The sequence below is a fragment of the Megascapheus bottae genome, chromosome 21 (genome assembly GCF_031878675.1).
Source record: "Megascapheus bottae isolate mThoBot1 chromosome 21, mThoBot2.hap1, whole genome shotgun sequence".
In the NCBI taxonomy this organism is placed as follows: Eukaryota; Metazoa; Chordata; class Mammalia; order Rodentia; family Geomyidae; genus Megascapheus; species Megascapheus bottae.
This window is the reverse complement of record NC_143529.1, coordinates 39323728-39350470: the sequence shown is the minus strand read 5'-3', so window position 1 is coordinate 39350470 and position 26743 is coordinate 39323728. Positions and strand designations below refer to the sequence as shown.

The 26743-nt window shown below is 64.2% G+C and overlaps 2 protein-coding genes across 2 annotated transcripts in view; one reads left to right on the top strand and one right to left on the bottom strand.

Annotated features, from left to right (window-relative positions):
- Nucleotides 1-16361, top strand: part of Kif1a (kinesin family member 1A) — an 81662-nt gene extending 65301 nt beyond the window's left edge. The window contains exons 39-51 of the mRNA XM_090355179.1: nucleotides 1135-1161; nucleotides 7258-7281; nucleotides 8384-8498; nucleotides 9466-9599; nucleotides 10892-10953; nucleotides 11221-11366; nucleotides 12067-12267; nucleotides 12644-12721; nucleotides 13208-13332; nucleotides 14221-14373; nucleotides 14932-15124; nucleotides 15599-15717; nucleotides 16162-16361. Coding sequence (XP_090211305.1) covers nucleotides 1135-1161; nucleotides 7258-7281; nucleotides 8384-8498; nucleotides 9466-9599; nucleotides 10892-10953; nucleotides 11221-11366; nucleotides 12067-12267; nucleotides 12644-12721; nucleotides 13208-13332; nucleotides 14221-14373; nucleotides 14932-15124; nucleotides 15599-15717; nucleotides 16162-16204 — 1420 coding nt within the window. The 3' untranslated portion in view covers nucleotides 16205-16361. The remainder of the gene's footprint in view (nucleotides 1-1134; nucleotides 1162-7257; nucleotides 7282-8383; nucleotides 8499-9465; nucleotides 9600-10891; nucleotides 10954-11220; nucleotides 11367-12066; nucleotides 12268-12643; nucleotides 12722-13207; nucleotides 13333-14220; nucleotides 14374-14931; nucleotides 15125-15598; nucleotides 15718-16161) is intronic.
- Nucleotides 16362-20811: 4450 nt separating this feature from the next.
- Nucleotides 20812-26222, bottom strand: LOC150049008 (aquaporin-12-like). The gene is made up of 3 exons (XM_090354440.1): nucleotides 25619-26222; nucleotides 24507-24623; nucleotides 20812-21083 (listed from the first exon to the last, which is right to left on the bottom strand). The coding sequence occupies exons 1-3, from the start codon at nucleotides 26220-26222 to the stop codon at nucleotides 20890-20892; spliced, it is 915 nt and encodes a 304-aa protein (XP_090210566.1). The 3' UTR covers nucleotides 20812-20889.
- Between the last annotated feature and the right edge of the window lie 521 nt (nucleotides 26223-26743).

The following is a 26743-nucleotide window of genomic DNA, read 5'->3' as shown; positions in this document are numbered from 1 at the left end:
CCAGCCCAGAGGGGCTCGGGGGGCAGCCAGGCAGGTCAGGGCGGGGCTGGGCACAGTGGGGTGGACATCCAGGCGAGGGGGACTGTGGTTCTCAGCTCCACTCTTCAGAAGGTGGGGAGCAGCCAGCAGGCTGGGGGCACACCTCCAGGAGAGGGAGGAGAGGCGGACCCTGGGGCTTCTCTTGACTTGTGGCTCTAACAAAGCAGGGAGGAGGCCTGGCACCCCATGGAGGAACTGCCCCATGTGGGGCTGCTGGGCCGAGGCTGAGGGGCGCCGGGACCACAGAGGGCAGGGTGGGGGCTGGGAGGATCTGCTGGCCACTAAGTGACACTCTGGGCCCAGGAATGGCCTCTCCCACCGCCCCCCCCCTTTGAGCCCTCCTTTGTTCAGGCAGTTCCTAGATTCTAGGGACAAAAAGGGACTCTGAGGACCAGAAGAAGGGAGGAGGGGTGGGTGTGTCTGGGCCTCCTGCCTCACCTTCTCCTCGCGCTTAGAGCCTTGTTTTTGGGGTCTCGTCCCCCTGGCCAGCCAGCTCCTGAGGGGCTCCCTGAGGGTCCTTGGGCCAAGCCAAGGGAGACATGGTAGCATGGCTGGACCCAGGCAATGGGGCTTCCAGGCTCGTCCCTGGCTGCCGGGTTCAGCCTATTTCCAGGAAAGGCCTCTGCTGCAGTGCTGTCCCTTGTGAGCCATGAGGACTGAGGGTCCCGGGCATGGGCTTGCAGCCCTAGGCCCCAGAGGAAGACACAGACCTGGCCCAGACGCTTTACCCCTCGCTTGGTGCTTGCCTGCCCCCCCCCCCCCCCAATCTCAGAATGTGCCTTGCCTGTGGCCTCCTGCCCGGGGACCTACCTCCCTGTTTGGGGTGACGGCTGACATCCTGAGAGCACTGTGTGGAGCACGGCTGCTCTGAAGCCCCCCACTTGCAGAGGGGCTCAGGATCCCGTCCTGCCTCGGGCTGCTCAGGAGCTTTGCCCTGGTCTGGCCTCCTGCTCCCACTCTAGGGCCCTTGCTTTGCAGCCTCCATACCCCAGTGTGGGCCTGCCAGCCACGTGGCCTCCCTGCCGCCCTGCCGCCCTGCCGCCCTGCCGCTCCTCCCCTGGCCCTCACTAACGTGTGGTTGTTTGTGTTTTGCAGGCAGTTTCTTGATTCGGACATACCTAGGTACCATTTGTGTCCCTTGATTTTACCTCAGCCGTTCCCTCTCCTCTTCCCTGGTGGCTCACACCACCCTGAACATTTAAATCTCAGCTTTTATCAACTCCTCCTCACTGCACAGCTTCCCTCCTGTTTCCCCCTCATTCCATTTCCTTGGAATTTTTTTCTTCTTTTCTTTCTTTCTTTTCTTCTCCCTTACCCTGTCGCTTTCCTTTTGGCTGAGTCCCTCTCCTCCCCCCTCCCCCCTCTTAATTTTGGCTGCTTTTGTAGTTCCCTGCCTCTGTAGCCACTGGCTGCCCCCCTCCCGCCCCAGCCTTGCCGCCCGTGCTGCCCGCGGCCTGACCAGAGCGGGCTGGATATCTCCTGCATGCAGGCTGCCGGCAGGCTGCCAAGCTGCACCCGCTCTCGAGGGCTGGCCGCTCCCTGGGAAGGGCTTGTGGCAGGCAGAGCTAGGGCCCAGGGAGGGGCAGCAGACCTTCCCCCAGGAGCTGCTTGTTCCCCAGCTGGCCGCGAGCCCTGGGCTGGCCAAGCCAGGAGCGGGAGGGCACTTCATCTCACCCCCTGGCCCGCCTCAGCTGCTGCCCACCCTTTGTGAAGTGGCAGGCTAGTGGATCCCTGGGCTGGCTGGCCCAGGTTTGTGTGCACCCTGGAAGCTCGGCCCTGGCAGGGGCCCCCCTGGCTTGGAGGAGGTCCCTGCCCACACCGGCTCCGGGCAGGGCCTTGGCAATAGCCAGCCATGGATTCCAACATCCTCCCGGGAAATGGTGGGTCTGCTCCGGGTGGAGGCCTCTGTGGCACGGTGGCCTTGCAGTCCAGCTCCCTTAAAGTCACAGAGGTTTCTCTCAGCTGAGCAGCCTGGCGGGCCGGTCCCCTCCCCGGTGGGCCTGGGCGACTGGCGGAGCCCTGTCCTCGCCAGCTGGTGGTGGTGGGTCCTCCAGATGGTGGCCGTCGCGGTCTCCTGGGACTGTCGCTGAGGCCAGGAGGCCGTGACGGCTCTCTGGGGGCAGTGAGGGTGCCCGGTGTGCACACACCAGTCCTTTCAAGTGCTGCTGTGGGGCTGGGAACCCTGTGTGCTCCCCGGGGCCCTGGCCGTGTGAAGTAGAGGCCCTGGCACAGCCGGGCAGGCTGAGGGCAAGGGGTGGGCTTGCTGGCTGGCCCTGAGTGAGCGGCTGGACTCGCCTCTGTGTCTCCCGGGCGTCTGGCTGCTTCTTGGCTCACTGACTTGATCTCAAGAAGGCACGGCGGGGTGGTACCAGGTTTTGTTCCATGTTTGGTACCATGTTTGGGTTCCGTGACCTCCGTGTCTGAGCGTTCTGCTCCCCCAGGGGGGGAAAAAACTGGATATAAGCACCTTGTGCTTTCCGGAAGGTTCTGGGTAAAGCAAGGAAACAGGACGCTGGGAAGGGAAAGGGAGAGGGAGAGGGCGCCGGCCTCCCTCACGGGGCCTCTTTGCTCAGCCCCTACGCCACATGGGGCCTGTGTCCTGAGACACAGGTGGGGCTGGCCTGCCGGTGGCCACCTGTCCTCCTCAAGCCCATCAGGAGCTCATCCGCCCTACAGGTGGCCCAGGACCTAGGGCCTCAGGGGGCCTCAGGGGGCCGGGGGCTGGCCTAGTGGTGGAGTGCTCGCCTAGCATGCCTGAAGCCCTGGGTTCATCCCTCAGTACCACAAACGCAGAAAAGGGCCAGAAGTGGTGCTGTGGCTCAAGTGGTAGAGGGCTAGCCTTGAGCAAAAGAGGTTCAGGGACAGTGCCCAGGCCCTGAGTTCAAGCTCCAGGACTGGCAAAAATATTAAAAAGAGCTGGGTGTGGTGGCCCACGCCTGTCATCCTAGCTACTCAGGAGGCTGAGATCTGAGGATCACAGTTCAAAGCCAGCCCAGGCACAAAAGGACCTGAGACTCCTCTCCAATTAATCACTAGAAAAACAGGTGGCCCAGGACCTGGGGCCTCAGGGGGCCGGGGACTGGCCTAGTGGTGGAGTGCTCGCCTAACATGCATAAAGCCCTGGGTTCGGTCCCTCGGTACCACATAAGCAGAAAAAGGCCAGAAGGGGTGCTATGGCTCAAGGGGTAGGGCAGTAGCCTTGAACTGAAGAGCTCAGGAACAGTGCCCAGGCCCAGAGTTCAAGCCCCATGACCCACAAATGTGTGTGTGTGTGTGTGTGTGTGTGTGTGTGTGTGTGTGTGCGCTGAAGGAAAGACCGCAAGAGGAAGCAGGTGGGGTCCTCAGGCTTGGGCTTGAGGCCCCTTCCTGAGCCCACTTTTTCAGCGTAGGGATCCACCACTGGCCAGTACTGCCCAGTGGGTGGGCAGGTGGGGTGGAGGGATGACTCCTCTGAGACCAGAGGGCCTGGAGCCCCACCGGGAGCTCCAGACAGCCTGGAGGAGCCATTTCTGACTGTTGGGGTGTGGACAAGTGGAAGCACCTTCTGGAACATAATTTTCCCCCTAAGGAAGAGAATAGTAGCTGCTGATGCAGGTGTTGAAATGAGTAGAAGCCCAACACTCGCCCGGCCTGTGGACGCTGAGCTGCCCCGCGCCCCTTTGCCTGGCTTTCTCCTGCCACAGCCATTTCACTCCCTGGTTGCACACCTACACAGCCACCAGAAGAGCTGGGCAGCTGAGGCTAATCATCTCATCAAGATTTGTCTCACTCCCTGTCCCTTACTCGGGGTCGTTTGTGGCCTGGCCTGGGCCACAGGCTGGCCCAGTGAAGCCAGAGCCGCCTCCCAGGCTGCCCGTAGCTCTCCCCCAGAGGCAGGCCCTGCCAGGATGCCTGAGACGCCTCCAGCCTCCTCAGGAAGGGCTCGGATGGAGGTGGCATGGGCCTCAGTTTCTTCTGCCCTCTGCATCAGAGCCTAGCACACGGGATTCCAGACATCTGTCCTGGGAACCATGTTGGTGGTGCTTGGGCAGCAATGGTCTCCACTCACCCCTCACCCCGCAGCAGACACTGACAGCAGTCTTGTCCGGGGGCAGTGCAGTGTGGGACAGGCAGCTTGCGTGGGGCCCGCCACTGTGCCACGGGGCGGGGTGAGTGGGTGACACCACCAAGAAGGAGTGAGTACAGGAGTGTGGGGCTATTCGTGGCCAGGCCAGGCCCAGCCACGGCCTCATGGGCATTTCCCTGAGAGCAGGTCTGGTCGCCGGCGCCCTCCCATGGGCAGCGGCCCCCCTGGCTGGGCCTCCCTGGCTGGGCCTCCCTGGCTGGGCCTCCCTGGCTGGGCCTTCGGATATGCGTTGCTGGGGGCTGTGCAGGGAAGGCTGTCTCCCCATGGGAACTGGTGGCCAGCTCTGGCCAATGCCTGCCAAGTGGAGCCTGTCATCGTAGGTGCCAGGTCTGGTGGGAGCCAGGAGTGGCTCTCTAGTTCTGCCTGGTGGGGCGCCCATCCCAACCTGTGCCCAAATTCTGGAGGCTTCTGGAACTGTGGCAGCGCTCCTGCCTCCAGGAGGCCTTCCCTGGCCTTGATCTCCGGAATGCAGGTTGCTGAGCTAGGCTTCAGGTCCAAGGGAGACACTGGCTTCTTCGGTCTCGAGTTTCCCCCATAGGCCAGAGGCTGCCCACACTTCACTTTGATGAGCGGGAAAGCGAGCTGGGGCTGGTCAGGGCCCCGGCCAGAGGTGGAGAGGCTGCCTCTCCCCATTGTGTGAACACCTGGCCACGCCTCTGGGGGTGCCGGCCGCAGCAGCTCAGCCTGCTCAGTGCCTGCCTCAGCTGCTGTTGCGGAGAGGACTGGCCTGCCCTGGTCTCTGGCCCCTCCTAGTCCGGCTGCACCTGGCATCCGAGCCTGGGCTGTTTCTGAAGGCAGCACCTTTTCTAGAGCTGCATTTCCTGGGGCCGCGGGAACATCTGGCATCACGCCGTCCTGAGCTCAAGGCTTGCTCTTCATGGGTAGAGGGCCAGCTTGCACTCGGTCAGGCGGGACACAGGGGTCAGCCAGCGGCAGTGGCCCCCACTCGAGGCGGCAGTGGCCTCCCTGTTGCCAGGGTTCCATCGCTGTCAGGCAGGTGTGCTGGAGGGCTCTTCCTTCGTGACCCGGCGCCATTGTTGTTCGTGAGGGCTGACGGACTGACCCTTCCTTTCACAAAGTCCTCTGGGTTGGGCTGGAGGGGTCTGTGGCCTGCCTCTCTGGGGCCAGGTTCAGAGGAACACTCCTGAGCTGAGCCCTGGGAGGGGGGACAGGTGCCACTGGCCTGCAAGTCAGGCAGGCCGACATGTGGTCCCGGTTTACAAACGTAGGGGGCCAGAGACACTGCCCAGGTCCTCTTGGCCTGCTGGGCTGGACTAGGGTGGAGGTCTGTGGCCCTCAGACAGGGCGAGGCTCCCCAGGTGGGTCTCCCTGCTGGAGCTTCTGTGTGTCTGCTCACAGGCCTCGGGGCTGCTGGGCTCCCAAGGACAAAGGAGGGCCATCTGGACAGCCATCTGGAGGGCCTCACGGCCCCACTAGCTTAGCTGGCCAGGACACTGGAGCTTTGGAAGGGGCCCTGCTGGCCAGCCTGTTGCCTGAAGGGCACCGTGTCACCTGCCCTGGGCTCTTCCCAGCCTTCCCTTCAGAACGGGGTTCTCAGAGTGCCCACATGTGTGCAGGAGCCGGGGGAGCAGATGGGAACTCAGCTCGGCCCCGGTGGCCGTGAGGGATCTGCTCCTGCCATCCAGCCACAGAACAGTGCACTCGGGCAGGTCTGAAGGGTGGCGGGGCAGCAGAGCCGAGGCAGAGGCCCTGCAGAGCCAGCTCAGGTCCTCTGCTCACAAGAAAACCCTGCCTAGTGTGCCCTGCTCAGAATCTGCATTCTTACAGAGCCCGGGGGGGGGGGGGGGGGCCTGCTGCTGGGCCCTAGGCTGTGTCTGGTCTGTTTACCTTCTAACGTTGTGCGCCTTCTGGGGGTCACTGTTAGAAAATGTGGAGGCTGGGTAACGCCTGGGGCAGCTCACAGAGCAGGGGTCCAGTGTGGACTCGCAGCCCCCAGCCCTCACCTCGGGCTCCCCTGATGGGTGGAGTGCCCACCTCCCAGCCAGCCCCCTGGGCCTCAGAGTGCGTCTCTGCGTGTCAGCGGTGCCGGTCTGCAGGGGTCCTGGGGGCCGCCCCTTTCCCTCTGCCCCCAGTGTTGTCCTGTGTCTCATTTGGGTCAGGATAAAACCTCTGCAGCGGCTTCGGGGGCGTGGGGTCTGGGGTGCTGCCTGGGGCGCCAGGTCTGTGACCATGTATTGCCATGGCTGGTGTGGGCCCGGTGGTCAGGAGCCCTGTGCCTGCAGTGCCCCTGCCCTGCAGCCTGGCAGCCCAGGTGGCCTCTGAGGCCGAGAGCTGACTGTCAGTTCAGTAGACACCCCTGCCACACTCGGGGCAGGGAAGAGAGGCCATTGGTCATTGGTCTGGGAAGAGCGAGCCTGCAGCCTGCAGAGCCCGGGCAGTGACGCAGTGCCCTTCAGGCAACAGTCAAAGGCTGGCTCCAGTAGAGCCCTCCAACTGCCTGCACCCCACAGAGGAGGCCCCACCCCCAGTTTTCACGTCAGGGTTCTGGGGGCGGCCAGGACTCCCTGTGGAAGCAGCTTTATCTCCTCCTCAGCCCTCATCAAGGCCAGCACACGTCGAGCTGTCCCCTGGGAACCTCAGGCCTGACCAGGCTCCCTCTCCAGGAGTCCCGCTGTGGGTGGCCGGAGGATCTAGGGCAGGGTGAAATGGTGGGGTGCTGGGCTGGAGGGCCCACCTTTTGGGGGGCATACAGGTGCGCTGTCTATGCATGCAGAGCCTTGGAGAGGAGAGGCTGTCGGGCACCTCGGAGCAGGGCTTGGTGGGCCCTGGCCAGCCTCACCAGAGTTGACTGGGAGGTGACCCTACCCTGACGGGTTCTGGCCGTCTCCCGCCGCTCCTCCATTACACCCGAGCTCTTTAGTCTGAGGCAGGGACAGCCTCCATTCTGCCCTCCTGGGGGGAAAGGGATGCAGGGCCCCCTGACGCCTCAGGCCTGCCGTGGGCAGGGGAGGGACTCAGGACTCGTTCTGTAGACTGGGGGGGGGGCATCCTTGGTCGGTGCCAGCGTGTGCGGGGCCTCTTCTGATGTCTCACTCTCTCTGTGTGTGCGTGCGTCTGGCTGCCTCCCTTAGCGTTTCCTTTGGAAATGACACTAGGTACAGCCACCCTTCCCCACCTTGCTTGCTTGTCCTCTGCTCTCCTTTCTTCTCCGACGTTTGCCTGCCCTGTGCCTTGTGTCGTGTCCCCACCACGAGTGGTAATGTGCCCTGCTCTGTGCCCGCTGTCCCCACTCCCTGTGGACTCTCCTCGGTGGCCAGGTGCCCGTCTGGCCCTTTGGCCCTGCGCCCTGTGCCCTGGGGTGTGTGGTGAGGAGGCAGGGCGGCACAGAACCCTCCGGGCCTCCACATGGCTGCCACGCTGGGGAGCCTGGCTCCGGGGGAGCACGGCTGCAGCCTGGCCGTCAGCACTGCCCTGCCCCAGCTCTGGGGGGAGGCGTGGCAGAGCCAGCTCTACCCAGCTCTCCCGAGCACCCCTTCATGAGCTCCAGCTCGGGAACTGAGGACTGGGCCCTCGGAGCAGCCACTCCAGGCCCAGGAGGGGTGGGGCGTGGTGCAGGCAGCGTCCTGGCTTCCTGCCGAGGGTCTGTGGCACACCGGGCCTCCGGGCCGGAGACCAGTGGCAGAATAGCCCGTGGTCCGTGCTTCCGAGACCCTCTTCCCTGGGGTCCGCGGCACGCCTTGGAGGCCAGTCTCCCCTCCAGGCACCCCTAGGGCCTTCCTCTGGCGGGGGAGCTGGTTGATCAGGGAGATGGGCCAAGAGCTTTGGCAGGCCTGAGAAGGTCCCTCTGGGCCCTGGAGGACTGTGGCACCTCCTTGCTCAAACTAAGGCTGAGGTGGGACAGGAAGCCGCTCTGCCCTTCTTCCCCTCCCCCCGCCTCCCTCCCCCACCCCAGCCCCGCCCCTCCCACCTTTGTGCATCCTGGTTATCCCGTCCCTACCTCCGCCTCCCTCCCTTCTCCAGTCCACCCTCAGTGCCGCTGAGGAAACTGGAGAGCGCAGTGATGGCCTCCCAGAGGTCCTGCCTGGTCCAGGCCCGGGGACCAGGGCCGGGGGCCTCTGGAGCCACCACTGGGCCCTGCCCGCTGACTCTGGTCGCTCTCCTCGGGTTGCCCCACATCTGTCTGTCCGTCTGCCTGAAGTGCATGCCCCTGCTGGAAGCGACCCATGTGTGCCTTTCACTTCGTCTGCTTCCTTCCAGGACCTTCTACCAGTTTGAGGCAGCGTGGGACAGCTCCATGCACAACTCCATCCTGCTCAACCGCGTCACCCCCTACCGGGAGAAGATCTACATGACCCTCTCTGCCTACATCCAGGCAAGACGCTGGCTGTAGCGGGCACTCCTAGGCGCTGAGCACTGAGGCTGGGGGGGCTCCCGCGGGCTCCCGCAGTCCTCTCCGGGAGCGGAGGAGGGGAGGGCTTCCCCTGGGCTCCCGTGGGCTCCCCTGGGCTCCCGTGGGCTCCCGCAGTCTTCTCCGGGAGCGGAGGGCTTCCCCTGGGCTCCCGTGGGCTCCCGCAGTCTTCTCCCGGAGCGGGTCGGCTGCTCCAGTTCACCGTGTGCTCACACACCCGTGCGCGGTGTGCAGATCTCGTCTTTGGGTATCGTGATGAGGACTGCCTCACATCTGACACTGCATCTGTGTTCCAGGGAGTACAAAACCAGAGGCTCCCTCTGCAGTGCGCCCTGCTCTCAGGCTGTGTAGCCTCCAGCCATGCCAGCTGTGGGCTGTGGCTTCTCTTGGAAGCCTAGTTGGAGGGTAGAGCAGGAGTTTTCAGCTGGGCACAGCAGTAGTAGGGAAGCAAGTTGAGGGACAGTGGGGCCGAGTGACAGGAAAGGCCACCACCTCTCCACAGAGGCTTGACAGCCACTTACTCTGGCTGTCAAGTGAGGACGGGGTCAGCCTGGGAGGTGAAGCAGTTGGCCGATTGGCCTGGGAACGGCTGGCAGGCCCTGTCCCCACAGCCCTCGGGGCGCCCAGTGTGACAGGGTTTGCTGTGGTGTGGTCAGCTGTGAGCCAGGCCAGGGTCTGCCAGGTCTGTGCAGATGCTTCAAGGTGTCCGGGCTAGGTTTATGTACAGGGTCCCGGTCTGGGTCTGAGCTGCCCTAACCCGGGACTTCTGCCTTCCTTCCGTGTAGGCCTTGAGAGGAGCCCTGCAGAGCCCGGGCCAGGCTGAGGCCTGGGGGCTTGGGCAGCTGCTAGAGGAGGGCTGGGAGGGAGCGGGGCTGAGCCCGGGAGGCCCTGCTCTATGCTCAGTCTCTGCCTCCTCTCGCTGCCCTCTCAGATGGAGAACTGCACACAGCCTGCCGTCATCACCAAGGACTTCTGCATGGTCTTCTACTCCCGGGACGCCAAGCTGCCAGCCTCCCGCTCCATCCGGAATCTGTTTGGCAGTGGCAACCTGCGTGCTTCTGAGGGGTGCGTCTGTGGGGTGGAGGGTGGAGGGCAGGGGAAGGGGAGCCCCAAGCAGCGGAGAGCGCCCCTCGCCCCACCCGGGCCCAGCTGGGCACTGCAGAGCAGTCCCAGCCTGTGTGACTTGTTCCAGGGAAGCCTCTAGCCCTGCGGGCTAATGACTGGACCTCCCTCTCCGCTCCCTGCCACCCCTAGCCCTGCTGCTTGTCTGTGTGGCAGCCAGTAGAGGCCTCAGGCACATGCATAGATAGGACACCATGTTAAGGGGCATGAGAGAGCCAGCACTTGTAGGGAGAAGGCCGGTGCCCAGCTTCCATGAGGCCATGGATGTGTGGGGTGGGCTGAGGTCTGCAAAGCCGATGACCAGGGCCAAGAAGCATCCTCAGCACTGTGACATCCGGGCTTCTGTGGGGACCCGGCACTGCTGGTCCATTAGTGGGAGGGGAGCTGGATAAACATGACAGATGGTGAGGGAGGCTTTGATGGAACCTGAGGGAGGGGAGGGGACATAAGCCGAGCTGCTTCTCCCAGGAGCTGGAGGGCCAGAGGAGAGAGAAAGGGGCCCTGATCCTGGGCTGGAGGAGTAGAGAGGGGCCTGATCCTGGGCTGGAGGAGTAGAGAGGGCCCTGATCCTGGGCTGGAGGAGTAGAGAGGGGCCTGATCCTGGGCTGGAGTAGAGAGGGGCCCTGATCCTGGGCTGGAGGAGTAGAGAGCCCACCCACTTGGTGGGAGAGGACCAAGCCAGGGTGTCACAGTGCTGAGGATGCTTCCTGGCCCTGGCCATGTGCCTTGGGGACCTCAGCCCACCCCACACATCCATGGCCTGGCCCCTGGCCCAGCAGGGATAAGGAGTCTGTGAGTCAGGACGCAGTGACCTTGAGGGGGTCGTCAGGGTCTGCGCTGCATGCAGGGGGCTCTGCCTCCTGCAGGGCTCCTGTCCTAGACAGGCTGCCGGTGCCGCTGCAGGAGCCAGGGGCCTGGACCAGGAGGCCTTCCTGTGGAGGGCGGGGCGTGTGGGGACCCCATCCCTGGGGGTCCTGGGGTGGGCGAGGCTGAGGCCCCCGGAATCAGGTCCTGTCAGCCCTGCCCCAGTGCAGGCCCCAGGGTCCCTGCCCCATCCTTTCTGGGGCTGTGGGTCTGGAATGGGAACAGGTCCTGTAGCTCTGCAGGGATGCAGCCGCTAGTGGCTGCTGGGCCACTGTCTGTCTCATGCCGTGGCTAGTCAGGACCCAGCCTGTGCGCCACCCCTTGCTCGGCACGGTAACAGGGTGTTCTCCTCCCCTCCCCTCCCCCTGTAGCAACCGTGTGACTGGAGTGTACGAGATGAGCCTGTGCCACGTGGCAGATGCAGGCAGCCCAGGTGGGTACGGGCAGCCCAGGGGGTCAGCTGGGGGCCTCACCTGCAAAATGCAAGCCCTGTCCTGCAGTCATCAGGGGGCGTCTGCAGATGGGGGATGGCCGAGGGTGAAGGGAGGATAAGCAGTCCTCGGATGCTACCCGGCCAAAGGCCAGCCTGGCTCTGTAGTCCTGGGCGGTGGCCCCAGGCCCAGAGGAGCCCACCTTGACCCCAGGGGCTTCCCGGGCTGGAAGGAGTCCCCGCCAGGAAGGACGTCTGTCCCCTGTGCAGGGATGCAGCGCCGGCGCCGGCGTGTGCTGGACACGTCTGTGGCTTACGTCCGGGGCGAGGAAAACCTGGCAGGCTGGAGGCCCCGGAGCGACAGCCTCATCCTGGACCACCAGTGGGAACTGGAAAAGCTGAGCCTGCTGCAGGAGGTGAGCCACGGCGCCGCCGGGCCTGGGAAGCTGCGCGTGCAAGGGGGCAGCCTCTGTAGCCCTGCCCACACCCCTGGCCTTGGGTGGCCTGCAGCCAGCCTGGCATCTGGTCGCCCCAGACCAGAACGTGTGGCCTGTGTCCGCCCTGCACAGGGCTGTGTAGCACCGGCAGAACCAAGCCCTCTACGGGCAGACAGCCTATTCTCCTGCAAACACAGACAACTGGGCACCTACACAGGGGTGACAAAGGGGCCCGGGACGTGGGTCTGTGCTGCTGGGGTCAGGAACTCCAGACTTCAGCATGGACAGGTGGCACAGCCTGTGTGGCTGCAGAGGAGAGGGGGCCTGGAAGCGTCCCCCACGGCCGTCCCCACGGTGGCGAGGCACAGGCATGCTGGCCTCCCGGGTGGAGGAAATCCACATGTCCACTGCACACAGCGGGCCCCTGGGCCGTGGCCACAGGAGGTGGAGGGAGGGAGGGTGGTCGGCTGGCTGGCTGGCTGGCTGGGAAGGAGACTTCAGGTTACCTGGAGGCTCTGAGTGCGGGCAGCAGGGTGGCCCTCAGGTCCCCCCACTTGTCTCACCTGAGGGCCAGCAGCCACATGAGGCAGGACAGACCCTCCCGGCCTTCCCGGAGGGGCCCAGCGGGGCTGGAAGCCATGGCTGCCCAGTGCAGCTGCTCATCGGTGCCCTGGTGCAGGTGGAGAAGACCCGGCACTACCTGCTCCTGCGGGAGAAGCTGGAGACCACCCAGCGGCCGGGCCTCGAGGCGCTGTCCCCGGCCTCCAGCGAGGACTCGGAGTCCCGCAGCTCCTCCGGAGCCTCCTCTCCGCTGTCAGCCGAGGGCCAGACCTCCCCGCTGGAGGCGCCCAGCGAGAGGCAGCGGGAGCTGGCGGTCAAGGTAGGTGCCTGGCTCCCCCAGGGGCCTGGCTCCGGGTAGATCTGCCCGGAGGAGGGTGGGGGGCAGCCTGCCCTCTCCCCACCGCCCCCCACTCGGCTCCAGAGCCCCTCCCACAGTGACCAGCCTTCTCTGGAATCTCAGCAGGAGGGGAGACCCCCCCCCTCCTCTGCGCTACTGTTTAGTCCCTGCCTCTGCGCCTGGGCCTGTCCCTGGGGTTCACCACCACGGCAGCTGGAGGAGCTGCCATTTTGACCTGTGTCTCAGGCCTCAGCCACCCTCCTGGCTCTGGGAGGGGTGCATGTAGGCCTGCGGCCACGCACACAGACTGGTCCTGAGCGTGGACGGGGTCCCGACCACACGCGTCCTTTGTCCACAGTGTTTACGCCTCCTCACACACACGTTCAACAGAGAGTACAGCCACAGCCACGTGTGCGTCAGTGCCAGCGAGAGCAAGGTAGGCCCAGCCCAACCCTGAAGGGAAGGCAAGTACAGCTGGACTTTCCTGGGCTGGCGCCTCTGCCTCCCTGAGCCGGGGTCCAGGGTGGTGGGCTCTGGGGAGGGGCTGGACCCCTCCTGGGACACCTGCTGTCAGCTCCCACTCTTCCCTCCCTTGATGACCTTTCCCAGGACCCCCATTCTACCAACACTGGGTGGACATTGTACCCCTACTTCACTCCCCAGGAGGCCGGGGTCTGGGGTCCCAGAGCAGGGGCCAAGGCCTGGAGCAGGGCCCCGGAGTCCTGGAGCTAGAGCAGGGGGTTGGGGTCCCGGAGCAGGGGATTGAGGTCCCGGAGTAGCAGACTGGGGTCTGGAGTAGGGGCTGGGGTCTGGGAGCAGAGGCCGGGGCCCAGAGCAGGGAGGGAGGAGGGGATACACTAGACAGATGTTAAGGTACAGACAAGGACCCCCACACTCCCCTGAGAAGGTTTTCTCTCTGCAGCTCTCAGAGATGTCTGTGACTCTGATCCGGGACCTGTCCATGTCGCCCCTGGGAGCCGCCACGCTTACCCCCTCCTCCACCTGCCCTTCTCTGGTCGAAGGCCGCTATGGCGCCCCTGATGTGAGGTGAGCTCTTCTGGGGCTGCTGGGGAAGCTTCTGGAACCTCCAGCGAGCCTTGGGCACGGGAATGGAGGGCGCGGGACGTAGGTGGGTTTGGTGGAGCAGGCAAGGAGGTGAGAGCCAGGTGTAACGCTGAGCAGCGGGCAGGAGACACGCCTCGCCCTTCCCCAGGCCATGGGCCCCACGAGGCCTCCTGGAGCTGTGAGTGCAGCACCGAGGACAGGGCTCATTCTGGGGGCCCCCCTACTGCACATGTCCGACTCCCAGAATTTCAAGTCCACCACTCTTACTTTAAAATGCTTCAGGGTTTCCGCTTTTCGATTTTATTTTTTAACTCCAGGCCTCTGCGTGCTAGCAGTGATTTTACCACTTCAGTCAGAACCCCAGCCTTTTGCCTTAGTGTTTTATTTATGCATTTTGGTAGTGCCTTGTGTCTTGGCCCAAGGCTGGCCTGAGCAGCATTCACCAACCTCTGCCTCTTAGTAGCTGGGCTTCCCGACACGAGCCGCCTCCCCCGCCTTGAAGTTTCTTTTCTGTGAAGAAAAGGATGAGGACGGTCACCTGTCCCGACACACTGGGGCCTGGCAGCCCCCCACGAAGCCAGCCCGAGAACACCGGGCCACACTGAGTTTGGTTTTGGAGATGCAGAAAAGCTGGGTGTGCTTTTTATGGAGGCTGCAGGTCGGGAGGGGAGGGGAGGAGTGCAAAGCATGGCCCAGCCCAGCAGGGCCCGAGTGAGGCCGTGTGCAGAGTCCCAGGCCCAGGTCTCCGCCAGGCAGACCCCAGGCAGACCTCAGGGTTGTCCCAGTAGAGGGAGGACAGAGGGAGCCTGGGAGGGGGTTAGGAGGTGACCAAAGCACAGCAAGGGCCCTCTGCATCTCTCCCTCTTCCAGGACCCCACAGCCCTGCTCCCAGCCGGCCAGCCCCGAGCCCGAGCTGCTGCCAGAGACCGACCCCAGGAAGCTCCCATCCCCAGCCCGGGCGTCTGAAGCAGACAAGGAGCCCCCACGCCTGCTGGTCCCTGACATCCAGGAGATCCGCGTCAGGTGGGGGGGGGCACCGCGAAAACACTGCTCAGCCAGCCCAGCCAGCCCGGGGGGACCCGGCCTGTGCCTCCCAGAGCAGCCCTCAGAGCAGTGCTGCATGGAGGCCAGGCACGGCTGTGCCCGTGTGCCGGGCAGAGCCGGGGGGAGGGAGGCACAGCTGTGCCCTTGTGCCGGGCAGAGCCGGGGGACATGCACTGCCAGAGCAGCTCTGTGCGAGGTCAGCCCCCACTGTGGCCCCATGCAGAGCAGGTGGCAAAAGGCAGGTCAGGGCCCAGATCCAGTGGTGGTGGCAGGAGGTGTGACCACTCCAGGACAGCTTTAGCTGCTGTGGCTGTGTCTCCTCTTCCTCCTCTTCTCTCTTCCTTTTCCTTCCTTCTCGTCTTCCTCCTCCCTCCTCCTCTTCCTCTGCCTCCGCGTCCCAGAGCAGGGCTTGCTGGCTGGCCTCTGATCGGCTGCTCTCCAGCGTGTGGTGGTCAGCACTGCTGGACCCCTGTCACAGGGTGGTGGGCAGAGAACCCTTTGGGGACCCCTCCTAATGGGCCGGTGCCCCGCCCACAGCCCCATCGTCTCCAAGAAGGGCTACCTGCACTTCCTGGAGCCCCACACGGCGGGCTGGGCCAAGCGCTTCGTGGTGGTGCGGCGCCCCTACGCCTACATGTACAACAGTGACCGCGACACTGTGGAGAGGTTTGTGCTCAACCTCTCCACCGCGCAGGTGGAGTACAGCGAGGACCAGCAGGCCATGCTCAAGGTACAGCGCCACGCAGGCCTGGGGGACAGGTCCTCCCCGAGCCCCAAAGGGCAGGGCCAGGACCAGGCATTAGCACTCCTGCACCCAGGGGATGTGGGGACGGGCAGGCGGGGCATGCAGCTCCCTCCGCCCCTCCCCCGCCTGAGCAAGCCGGGCTCTGGGCAGCGGGCCCGCCATGGCCCTAGATGCCTACTGGATAACTCGGGGCTCCTGGGCACATGTGACCGTAAGCTCAGGCCCACAAATACCGCCACTCAGAGAGGAGGAGCTTGAAAGACAGAACCTAAGAGTGGGCAACTCAGCCAGAGACCGATGGAGACGCGGCGGGGTGGGGGAGATGGAGGAGCCTGCGCCCCACGGGATGACACAGCCCTGGGCGGTCGGGCGGGGCAGGGGCTCTGTGGAGGGGCCTTCTCTCCAGAGGGGAGGGGGCAGCTGTGTCACCCGGCCCACTCCCCACTGTCCCCACCCCAGACACCCAACACGTTCGCTGTGTGCACCGAGCACCGAGGCATCCTGCTGCAGGCCGGCAGCGACCAGGACATGCACGACTGGCTCTACGCCTTCAACCCCCTCCTGGCAGGGACCATCCGGTACGACGCCGCGCCGAGGCCGCACACGCCGAGGCCGGCACACGCGACGGCCGGGCCTGTGGGGCGGGAAGGCTTGGCTGGACCCCGCTCCTGAAGCTAGGGCTCGGGGTCCTGGGGGCGTGTGGTGGGTGGGGCACGGGGGTCCCGGGGTGTCTGTCTGGTGGATAGGACGTGGGGTCCCGGGGTCTGTGGGATGTCCTGGGGTGCTCGTGTAGCTCTGGGTCCTAGAGGTGATTTTCTGAACGCTCACGCTCCGGGGCCTGGACACAGGGGAAGCATGAGGCCTGAGGCCTCCCGTGTCACAGATCCGGGGTGGGGGGCTCTGCGGGGCAGCGCCGCCTCCAGAGCTCACCCCTTCCCTCTGGCGTCAGTGCTGAGGGCCAGCGGGATGGCAGCCTGGGTGGTGGCTCGTTGCCCCGTCTGACTTCCCGCCTGGCCCTGCAGGTCCAAGCTCTCCAGAAGGAGGTCTGCACAGATGAGGGTCTGAGCCCGCCATGCCCCTGCCTGCCAGCTGCCTGCCCACCCCACCTCGTGCCATCCGTCTCCTCGTCTGCCGCCTAGCCCTCTCCCTCCAGGGGACGCCCGTGCCAGGCCCAGCGCCCCCACCGCTGGACCCTGTGCCGCACAGCCAGTTGTGCCGCACAGCCAGTTGTGCCGCAGAGGCTGTGCCCTTATTGTGTCGTCTTCTAAAATTGCTCTGGGCAGAGCTGAGAAAGGTCAGAGGGCACCGGACCCAGGGTATCGCTGCCATTCTAATATTTTTTTAAGCATAGACTTATAAGTAATCTACACTAGTTAGTGATGTTGAAATTAACCATTAGGACTGTATTCTATTTATAAGTATTTATTTCTAATGCCACCAGGTGGATGTCAGTGGTTTGGACCGAGTCCTGCCCGCTGGCCCCTGCCCCAGGCTGTGCGGGACAGGGAGACAAGCCGGGCGCCCACAGCTGGCTGACAGGGCACACGGCCCTGGCCGGGCTTCTCCAGGGACCCCTGGAGTGCCTGCGGGGGGGGGGGGAATCAAGGACGGACAGGGCTGGCAGCTTCTCCTCAACAGCTACCCTCAGGTGTGCTGATCTGAGAGGAGGCTGTCGGGCCGTGGCCGGGCTCTGGGGTGGCAGGGGTGGTCCCAGTTCAGGATGGAGTTTGGACTGCAGCCCCTCCTGCTCCCCTGAGACCAGGTGTGAAGGGGAGGCTGTCACATGGTTCCCTGGTGCCCTCCAGCCCCCGGGAGCAGGGTCTGGGGGTCCCAGTGGGAAGATGGCGGGGGCGGGGGTCTGAGTCAAGCGAGACGTGCATCAGGCCGGCGGGTGGGACGGGAGCAGCATGCGCAGGCCGGCACTGGGGGACCTGGTGGGTATCAGAGGGTTCTCCCCACACCATAGGCTCAGCGGGAAAACAGTAACCAAGCCACCCTGCGCGTGTCTGTGCATGTGTGTGCACACGCGTGCATGCATGCTCACAGCACTCAGGGTGTGGCCAGGCCAGGCCAGGCCAGTGCTTCCCTGCTCAGTCCACCCCTTGTCAGCTCCTGCAGCTTCACCTGACCTGCTGCAGCCCCACCCCCCAGGGTGGGGAGGTGGAGGGGCCTTGGAAGCGTGTGTGGATGGGAGGTTCCAGGACTCTGAGGGGAGCTGGCTGTTCCTCATGGCTGCTTTCTCCTTCCCGAGGCAGGGCTTACCTTCTGTCATCCCTAGGTGTGGATGTGGGGGGAGGGGCCGTCGTGTCACCATCAGCTCCAGACCACTGTGGCACCAGGCCTCCAGCAACCACAGCTGCACAGCGCAGGGCATTGGCTTTTCTCCAAAATCGCAGAGCAGAAAGCCAACCTCCACCTAGGCGAAATCCTGTGGTGCCCAGCACTGCCACTCCCTGGGGGCCTGGGGTTCAGAGGGGCCACGAGGCAGCAGTCCCCGGGGGCTCTCACTGGCACTCCGGCCACCAAGGGGAAAGGGCAGACTGAGCAGCTGCTGTGGGCTGAGGACATTTCTGAGGGCATCGAGGACCCCGCCGACCCCGGCAGGCAGAGAGGAGACCAGGCCCGCTGGCCGGCTCAGGTCAGCCAGCCTGAAGCCATGGCCTTGGCAGGGTCTGGTTCTGGCACGAGGGGGCTTTAGGCCAGCCAGCCTGCAGAGCACCCGTGCCTGGGGTCGGGGGGAAGGGGGAGCCCGGAGTCGCCTTCTGCTCAGAGCCCCTGTGCTGAGCCCCTGTGCTTCCATCTGGCCTGGTTCTGTCTTTGGAATCTTTGACTGAGAGCTGGTGTGGGGAGGCCTTGCTCAGAGCCCAGGAACCTAGAGTTGGTGGTCCACAACCCAGCCTGCCTCAACTTACCCGCATGTTATGTCAGTTACGACAGCTCCTCCAACCTCCTGGAGCCTGGTTCCCTGTGTCTGTGGTGTGGAGGGCTAGCTGGGATGGAGGGCCACCCGGTTAGAGGGCCAGCCTGGGGTAAAGGGCCAGCCTGAGCAGGGGAGGTGCTCATACCCTGTGGTATGAAGGAAAGGACCCAGCAATGGCTGCCATTTCCCATTAGCTGCAGAGGCTGAGAAGGTTCCAGAAGGCTGTCTCCCCTAGGTCATTTTCATACAGACCTACCCCATGCTCCTTGGAGGGCAAGCTGCCTACTTGGCCTCTGGGGGGGAGGCAAGGGGGTGCAGGGCTCCAGGCTGACACTGGGCTCCTGTGAGGCCCGCTGGTGCCCAGAAAGAGGCCTCCGTGCTGAGTGGTCGCATCCATGTTCTGCTCCCTGACCACATGGCCCCAGAATGGTGATGGAAAGCGTCTTCCCTTGGATCCTGGTCCCTGAGGCCCCGGCCCCCGACAGGGCTGCAGCTCTACCCATGGGGACCGGAGCCTCCCTCCTTTCTCCCTGGCACCGCAGCCGCTCATGCCCCCGGCAGAAGACAGCCCCGACCCCGGGGCAGAGGACAGCGCCCAGGATGGACAGAGGTGGTGGCCGGCCTGCGTGTGCCCCTGTGCCTGTGCCTGCTGTGCTGTGCCCGTGCGAGTGTCCTGAGGCCCACGGCCATCCCCTGGCTTGTACATATGGGATGCCACGGGCACCCCTGGACCCCATGTCCCCCCCGTGCCGACTAGGTCCCTGCTGTCTTACACCGAGTGTTAGCTGTAGGCCCCTGTACTGTGTGTGCACTTAAGGCTGTGTCCAATTAAGAAATAAACGTGGCTCTTCCGCAGCACGAACCTGGGGCCCGCTGAGTCTGTTTCTGCCTTCGTCTGCTGGGGAGGGCGGGATGGCAGCATTGCTCTGAGACAGTGGGACCCGAGGGGCAGAGGGACGGGAGGGGACAGCATGGAGAGGCTCCAGGTTGGGGGGGGCTGGCCGGAGCCCCTGCCTCCCTCACAGGCCGGCTGCCGTGACCCCCTAGGCAGCGTTGGGGTTCTGGGGCCCTGGAAATCCCAGCCACCCCTGGACCAAGGCCACCCTGGTTCGTGGGTGAGAGGGCAGCTCGTGCCTGCCCCGGACGCGGACTTGAGGTGAGCACTGTTATGGGAGCCCGGGAGGGGGCTGCAGACCTTCGGGTTGGGGCCAGTGTGGCCACCCTCTGGCTGCGGGTGGAACTGCAACAGCCTTCACCACAGCAGAGAGCAGGGCCAGACGGTGAGTGGACCTCAGAGCTGCGGACAGCCCTGTGTGAACAGGCACGGGGCAGACGCTCCAGGCTTTCCCTTCCTGAGCTGTGGACAGGACCCCTCCTCCACCCCCGACCCCGACCCCCGACCCCGGCTGCGGGTCTGTCCTCCACCCCTGACCCCTGACCCCGGCTCCTCCACCTCCCGACCCCCAACCCCGCCTGGGGTCTGCCCTCCACCTCCTGACCCCCGAGCCCGGCTGCGGGTCTGTTCTCCACCCCTGACCCCTGACCCCGGCTCCTCCACCTCCCGACCCCCGACCCTGGCTGGGGTCAGTCTTACAGGCTGGGAACTCCAGCTGTCCAGGAGCCCACACAACACTGGAACATAATCCAACTCGGGGTCTTGAACTCAGAACCCTGGGCTGCAGGTCAGTTACCCAGGGTCGGGAGCAGGCCCTGGGGTGGACCAGGCTGGACCACGCTGGGGCCCATGGCTCTGCCACTCCAGACATTCAGAACACAGGTGGACACTGCAGAAGTTTGGGTGGAGATCTGGCTGCTGGGGACAGGAGGCCACACCCGCCCCGGGCCCGGGCCGCTGTCCATGAGGACGCCGGCCAGTCCCTGGGAAGCCCACAGGAATGCGGCGGGCAGGGGCCTGGGCTGGGCTAGGCAGCCAGGGCCCCTCCAGGTTGGGTTCTACCGGCTGTTCCCAGGAGTCCACCACTGGTCCTCTGCCCAGGTCGGCCCGAACAGGAGAGGCTCTGCCCAGACTGGCCATCAGGTGACCTAGAGGCCCCTGGGCTGGCTACGCCTGTGAAGGCCTTGGCCCTGAGGGACACAGCAGGGCCACCACTGGGTGGGCATGGCTGCAGCCTGCCTCCCACGTAGGAGGTAAGTCGGTGTCCTCCTGAGCTCCACCCTCTCACAACACGGCGTTGTGTGTACTGGGAGGGTGAATGGCCCACCAGGGACGAGGACGCAGATGGCCCAGCAGGAGAGGAAGGCCTGGAAAGAATGCCCTGCCACAGGCACAGGAGAGCCAGGCGCAGCTGAGTTCCGCAGGGGCCCAGGCCCATCTCCAACCACGAGCGTCGTGCGGCAGGAGAGCCCGGCCCCCAGAGCCCCCCAAACACACGGGGCTCCAGCCTCCACCCTCCAGAGCCTACAACACACCTGGACTCCACCCTCCAGACCAGACCCCCCTCCACCACCACCCGGAGCCCCCACGGAGGGCTGTGTCCAGACCAGACCCCCCCACCACCACCCGGAACCCCCACAGTCAGCTTCAACCCCATCCCCAGTGGGTCCCACACCGCTGGGCTTGCCCTGGCCTCGGCCTGTCCCCCCACCCGGAGCCCCCACTGCAGCCGGCCTGTCCCACCCGCTGGGCTCACCCTGGCCTCGGCCTGTCACCAGCACTCTGCAAATGAGGCAGGAAGGAGGCTGGGGCGATGGCGGCTCAGAAGCCAGAGTCAGAGGACAGGAGGCCCTTGTGGTGATTTATTGGCAAATGTCTCCAAGGCCTTCTAGACACACAAGGTCCCGGGCCCATCCCAGGGGCCTCGGGGCCACCTCACTGAGTGGCCACTGCTCTGCTCCGCCCTGGCTCCTGGCCACCACACGCCTCTGTGGGCCTCCGGGTGTTGGAGGAGCCCAAGGCCAGTGTCCCCCTGGGGCTCCGGTACTTGTGCCTGGGCCGGTAGAGCAAGTTCCTCTGGAAAAGGCGGGGCAGGTGCCCCTCGTGGAGCAGGACTGCCAGCACCATCCCTGCAAGAGACAGGTCAGAAGCCAGGCTAGGGCTCTGGCCAGCAAAAGGACAGGGGGGAGCTGTGGCTCAAAGGCCAATCAAAGGGCCGGAGCGTGGCCTAGTGTGGAGTGCTTCTGTGCACCAAGACCAGGGTTCAATCCTTCTGTACCACATACACAGAAAAAGCCAGAAGTGGTGCCGTGGCCCAAGTGGTAGAGCTCTGGCCTTGAGAAAGCGCGAGGACAGTGCTCAGGCCCTGAATTCAAGTGTACAAGCATGGGAGAGAATGAGAGAGAGGGTGACAGAGAGAGGGAGGGGAGGGAAGGAGGGAGAGAGAGAGAGGAGAGAGAGGTGTTAGAGACCCTGAGCAGATGTCCTATGAGGCCCTGAGAAAATGTCTTAAGGGGACAGACACCTGTCGAGGCTCCTATCTGCCCTTCCCTGAACATATCCCTTTCTTGGACACGCCCCTTCCTAGATATGCCCCGTTCTGGACATGCCACCCCCCCCCCGACCTTCTGGAGTTGAGTCCTATCCCAGAGGACCTGAGAGCCATGTACTGCAGGAGCTGGGGCCCAGAATTACCCATACCAGCTTCCCACTGCCACCTCCAGAGCAGCACAGCCTCTCCTTCCCTCCCTTGGGCTGTTTGCTGGTGGGCTATGTGGAGGGAGTTGAGGGGGAGAAGGAGGTGGGTGAAAGAGCAGGGCCCCTGAGGGCCTGCCTGGGTCTGGCTGAGTCCTGGTTCCCACTCTCCCTAGGATATGGGAGTGGAGGCCCCCAGGCTTCTACCTGGCCTCCAGGTCATTGTGCAGGTCAAATAGGCAGGAAAGAGAAGAGAGCAGATTTTCTATAACTTTGATGTGAAACACAGTCGCATTGATGCCAGGAAGGCCTGTCTGGAAGCTGCCACCTTCCCACCTGTGGGACCTGGATTCCCAAGAATAGCCCCATGTCTACACCCTGGGGTGCCACCCTGCCCTCTGCCCAGCGGTTGTGGCAGACCGTGCTCTCCTGGCTTCAGAAGCAGAGCAGGCTCAGGATGGGCAAGGGATACCTCAGGACCCCTAAGACACCTGCCCAGCACCCAGGACAACTGCTCAGCCCCCTGGGACACCTGTTCAGCTCCTCAGGACACCTGTTCCACCCCTCTGGACACCTGCTCAGCCCCTCAGGACACCTGCTCAGCCCCTCAGGACACCTGCTCAGCCCCTCAAGACACCTGCTCAGCTCCTCAGGACACCTGCTCAGCCCCTCAGGACACCTGCTCAGGACACCTGCTCAGGACACCTGCTCAGGACACCTGCTCAGCCCCTCAGGACACCTGCTCAGTCCTCTGGGACACCTGCTCAGCCCCTTAGGACACCTACTCAGTCCTCTGGGACACCTGCTCAGCCCCTCAGGACACGTGCTCAGGACACCTGCTCAGCTCCTCAGGACACCTGCTCAGTCCCTCAGGACACCTGCTCAGCTCCTCAGGACGCCTGCTCAGTCCCTCAGGACACCTGCTCAGCCCCTCAAGACACCTGCTCAGCCCCTCAGGACACCTGCTCAGCCCCTCAGGACACCTGCTCAGGACACCTGCTCAGCTCCTCAGGACGCCTGCTCAGTCCCTCAGGACACCTGCTCAGCTCCTCAGGACGCCTGCTCAGTCCCTCAGGACACCTGCTCAGCCCCTCAGGACGCCTGCTCAGCCCCTCAGGACACCTGCTCAGCCCCTCAGGACACCTGCTCAGGACACCTGCTCAGCTCCTCAGGACGCCTGCTCAGTCCCTCAGGACACCTGCTCAGCTCCTCAGGACGCCTGCTCAGTCCCTCAGGACACCTGCTCAGCCCCTCAGGACGCCTGCTCAGCCCCTCAGGACACCTGCTCAGCCCCTCAGGACGCCTGATCAGCTCCTCAGGACACCTGCTCAGCCCCTCAGGACACCTGCTCAGCTCCTCAGGACACCTGCTCAGCCCCTCAGGACACCTGCTCAGCTCCTCAGGACACCTGCTCAGCTCCTCTGGACACCTGCTCAGCCCCTCTGGACACCTGTTCAGCCCCTCAGGACACCTGCTCAGCCCCTCAGGACATCTGCTCAGCCCCTCAGGACACCTGCTCAGCCGTCAGGACACCTGCTCAGGACACCCCAACCATCATACCTGTCCACCAGCCCTGCTTTGATCTTTGCACTAGGGGGTGTTGCCTTGTAGACTCCTGAATTTTAACTTTGAACTTGTAGATAAAGATGGTCACTGGAGATTATTACAGATTACAGCTGTGATCCCAGCACTCTGGAGACCGAGGTCGGAGGATCACAAGTCTGAGGCCACTTTGGGCTACATAGTGAGGTCCTGTCCCTAAAACTAAGGGCAGAGAATGCTGCCCAGAGGTGGAGTGCTTGCTTAGTGGGCTCAAGGCCCTTCATTAGATTCCCAGCACGGAAAACAAACAAAAAGAGAGCTACAGGGATGAATACTACCTCTTCCTTGCTTGCTCCTGAAACTACTTTAAAGTTTGGTACAAAAGGGGGATTGTGCACGCCTGTAAGATGGGAAAGAGCAGGGAAGATGGCAGACACAGCCCTGCAGGCTGAATTCAGCCCTGCTCCCCTCCTCCCCTCCCCCAACCACCAACAAGGGTCCCCACAGGGGTGGGGGTGGTGGAAGGAGATGGCCCGAGGGACAGGATTCCTTGCCTCCTCCCTGAGAAACACTGAAGCTGAAAACCCACTGAGGCTGTGTATTTGGAGACAAGGAGATAAGCTAAAAAAAACCTCAAGCCACAGAGGTGTGGCCTGTGGGGACTTTGGGGAGAGAGATGGGGTTCCAACTTTTCTAATGCATTTTGTTGGGCTGTAAAATAAGAGCCAGGTTACAGATGGTGGGGACTCCATGGCAGCCAGAGGCTTCTGTCTCCTCCCCAGGGATCAAGGCTCTGCCTCAAGTGGCTCCCAACAGAAGCAGAGAATTTTGGGGGTGCCACTGGACCCCAGTCAGCAATCTGATTAAGTATAGAGGAATCCAAGCACCTGAGACCAGTGCCCAAGAAGTGTCACCTCGCAGACCCCAGACACGAGCCAGAATCGCCAGGGGCCTGAGCTGTCGTCTGCCTGGCCGGGACCAGGGCTGACCCCGGTGCAGTGGCCCATGCAGGGTCTGCTGCTCCCCCAGGGCCCTCATCAGCTTTGAGGGTCTTCAGTCCTCTCCCACGGGGCCCCAACAAGTGGGCTTCCCAGAGCCACCACTCTGCAGAGGGGCGTCCACGGCCACCGGCCCTAACTGTCCATTGTGCAGATGGCGTCCTCAAATCCTCTTGTAGCCAGAGGAGGGGTGGGGGCAGCCTCACAGCCCCAGGGCTGCACAGACCAGAGGCAGGGAATGCCCCTTGTGCCCGCCCCATCCCCTCCCCAGCCAGCAGCCGCCAGCTGCTAGCCTTGCCCTCCCATCCACGGCCTCACCTGTCAAAGGGCCCAGCCAGTACACCTGGGCGTACTCCAGCACGGTGTTCCCTGAGCAGTGGAAGGTGACAGAGGCAGCCAGAGCAGGGTTGAAGAAGGCAGACGTGAGGGGCCCGGCTGTGGACAGAAACACACCATCCTCGTGGACCGGCCTTGCTGGCAGCTGGCTGAGTGGAGCAGGACCAGAGCCACCCAAGACCACGCTGAGGTGGCTACCAGCCTCCAGGGCTGGGGGCCCCGCCACTCTCACCCCCGCCGAGCCAGTGGACACAAGGAGGAGGCCAGTGTCACCAAGGCCAAAGGTCACGGGTCAGGGACACGGAGGACAAGAGCCTCCCCACGTCTCACCCTAAGAGGGACTCCCGCCTTGGGGTCCTCACTTCGTGGGTGGTGGTCATTGAGAGAGATGGGAGACAGACAGAAAAGGACCTGGAGAAGAGAAAAGGAGACAGGGAGAGATCAGAGACAGAGCTGGAAGCCAGAGCATGGTGGCTCATGCCTGTAACCCTAGCTATTCAAGAGGCTGGGATCTGAGGGTGGAGGTTCAAAACCAGCCCAGGAAGAATAGTCAGTGAGACCTTATTTCCAATTAACCACCAAAAAGCCAGAAGTGGCTGTGGCTCAAGTGGCACAAAAGCTCAGGGACAGTGTCCAGGTCTTCCTTGTGTTCAAGCCTCACCCAGGACTGGCACACAGGCAAAAAAGACAGACATAGCAAAGAAACTGTGACAGTTACAGGGTGGGTGAGAGGGACACGAGGACCTGTGGAAGCTGTGGGCCGGGCTCTGCCAGCCACCGGCCTGTCCCCAGCCCCTGCTCCTTCCCCATCTGTCTGGTGACGCTGCTCATCCAGCCCCCTCCTCCCCCTCCTCCCCCCGCCCCCCCCCACCCACTCCCCGCCCTGCCCCGGGTCATGACTAAGGTCTGGTTCCTGCTCTGGTCTCACTGGGTTCCTGGACAGCCTAGAATGAGTCTCAGGGCCCCGACTTGCCCCATGCAGGCCTTGCCAGGTGAGACCACCACCAGGTCCAGCGTGCTGGCCCCCAGCTGGGCCTCAGGGCAGGGAGCTCCCTCGGGCGGGGGGGGGGTGCTGGGAAGGCAGCGGGTCTCACCGGTGTAGGCCAGGAGCGTGGTGAGCAGGGCCAGGGCTGGCACCCGGTGGATCTGAGGGCTGTGGCGCAGGCGGAGCAGAGCCAGGTGGAAGCAGAAGGCGCAGGCCCCCTCGGCCAGCATGCCGTGGGGCACGGACGTGCGCAGGGCGGAGCTGCAGTCCAGGGACAGCAGGCTCTGCAGCAGGTGCAGGTCGTTCAGCTCCCAGGCCCAGCAGAGCTGCGTGAGGGCGCAGGCCGCCTGCATCCCCAGCCCCTGGGCTGCCAGCTTTAGCAGCGTGCCGGGCAGAGTGGCCTCCGCCATGAGGAACTCCTGCAAGGCAGCAGTGGGGTTGGCCGAGGCCCCATCAAAGGTGACCCCGTGTACCAGGAAGAGCAGGAACCACAGCGTGAGGGGCAGGTCAGGCCCAAAGCCCCCGGCCCAGGGCCCCAGCTCCACCAGCACGCGCAGCTCCAGGCAGCAGGCAGCCAGCTGCATGGCGGCTACCACCTCCCGGGCCAGGCTGTAGAGACCGGCGGGGAGCAGCGCCCGGGAGGCCCTCCTGGCCGCCTCACAGAGGGCACAGGTGGCAAAGAAGAAGATGAGGGACACGTTCAGACCTGCCATCAGCCCGGGCCCAGAGGAGCCGTGAGGAATGAGGGACTGGCCACAGTCTGCAGATGGCCACTTGGCCCCTGGGAATGGGACACCTGGCCTCTGCCGGCCCGGCTGGTCACAGGCCAGGTGTGGCCACAGCCCCGCGGCTGCCCCCCCCCACCCGGCCTTCTCCCTGGGGGAGGCACCGAAGGCCTCGCCCCCTCACTTGTCCAGCCACCCCTCCCCAGCTCCTTCCCAGCTGAGACTCACGCCTGGACCCCCACACGTGCTCTACCGCCCTGCCTGGCCAGGCTCCCTCAGTCTCTCCCTCTGTCCCCCCGGCACTGCGCCTACTCTGCCCACCCTGACTGGTCCCACCAAGAGGCAGCTGCCGTCCACTGTGTGGGCCTCCCCACGCCAGCAGTGAGGGCCTGGCCAGCGGCTCTGCACCTCAGGACTCAGCCACGGGAATGGGCGCCACCTCGTGGTGGGCTCTGGGCTTTCTGTCTGGTTTCCAGAAGGGACACAGTAAGTGCTGAGCAAAATGGCTT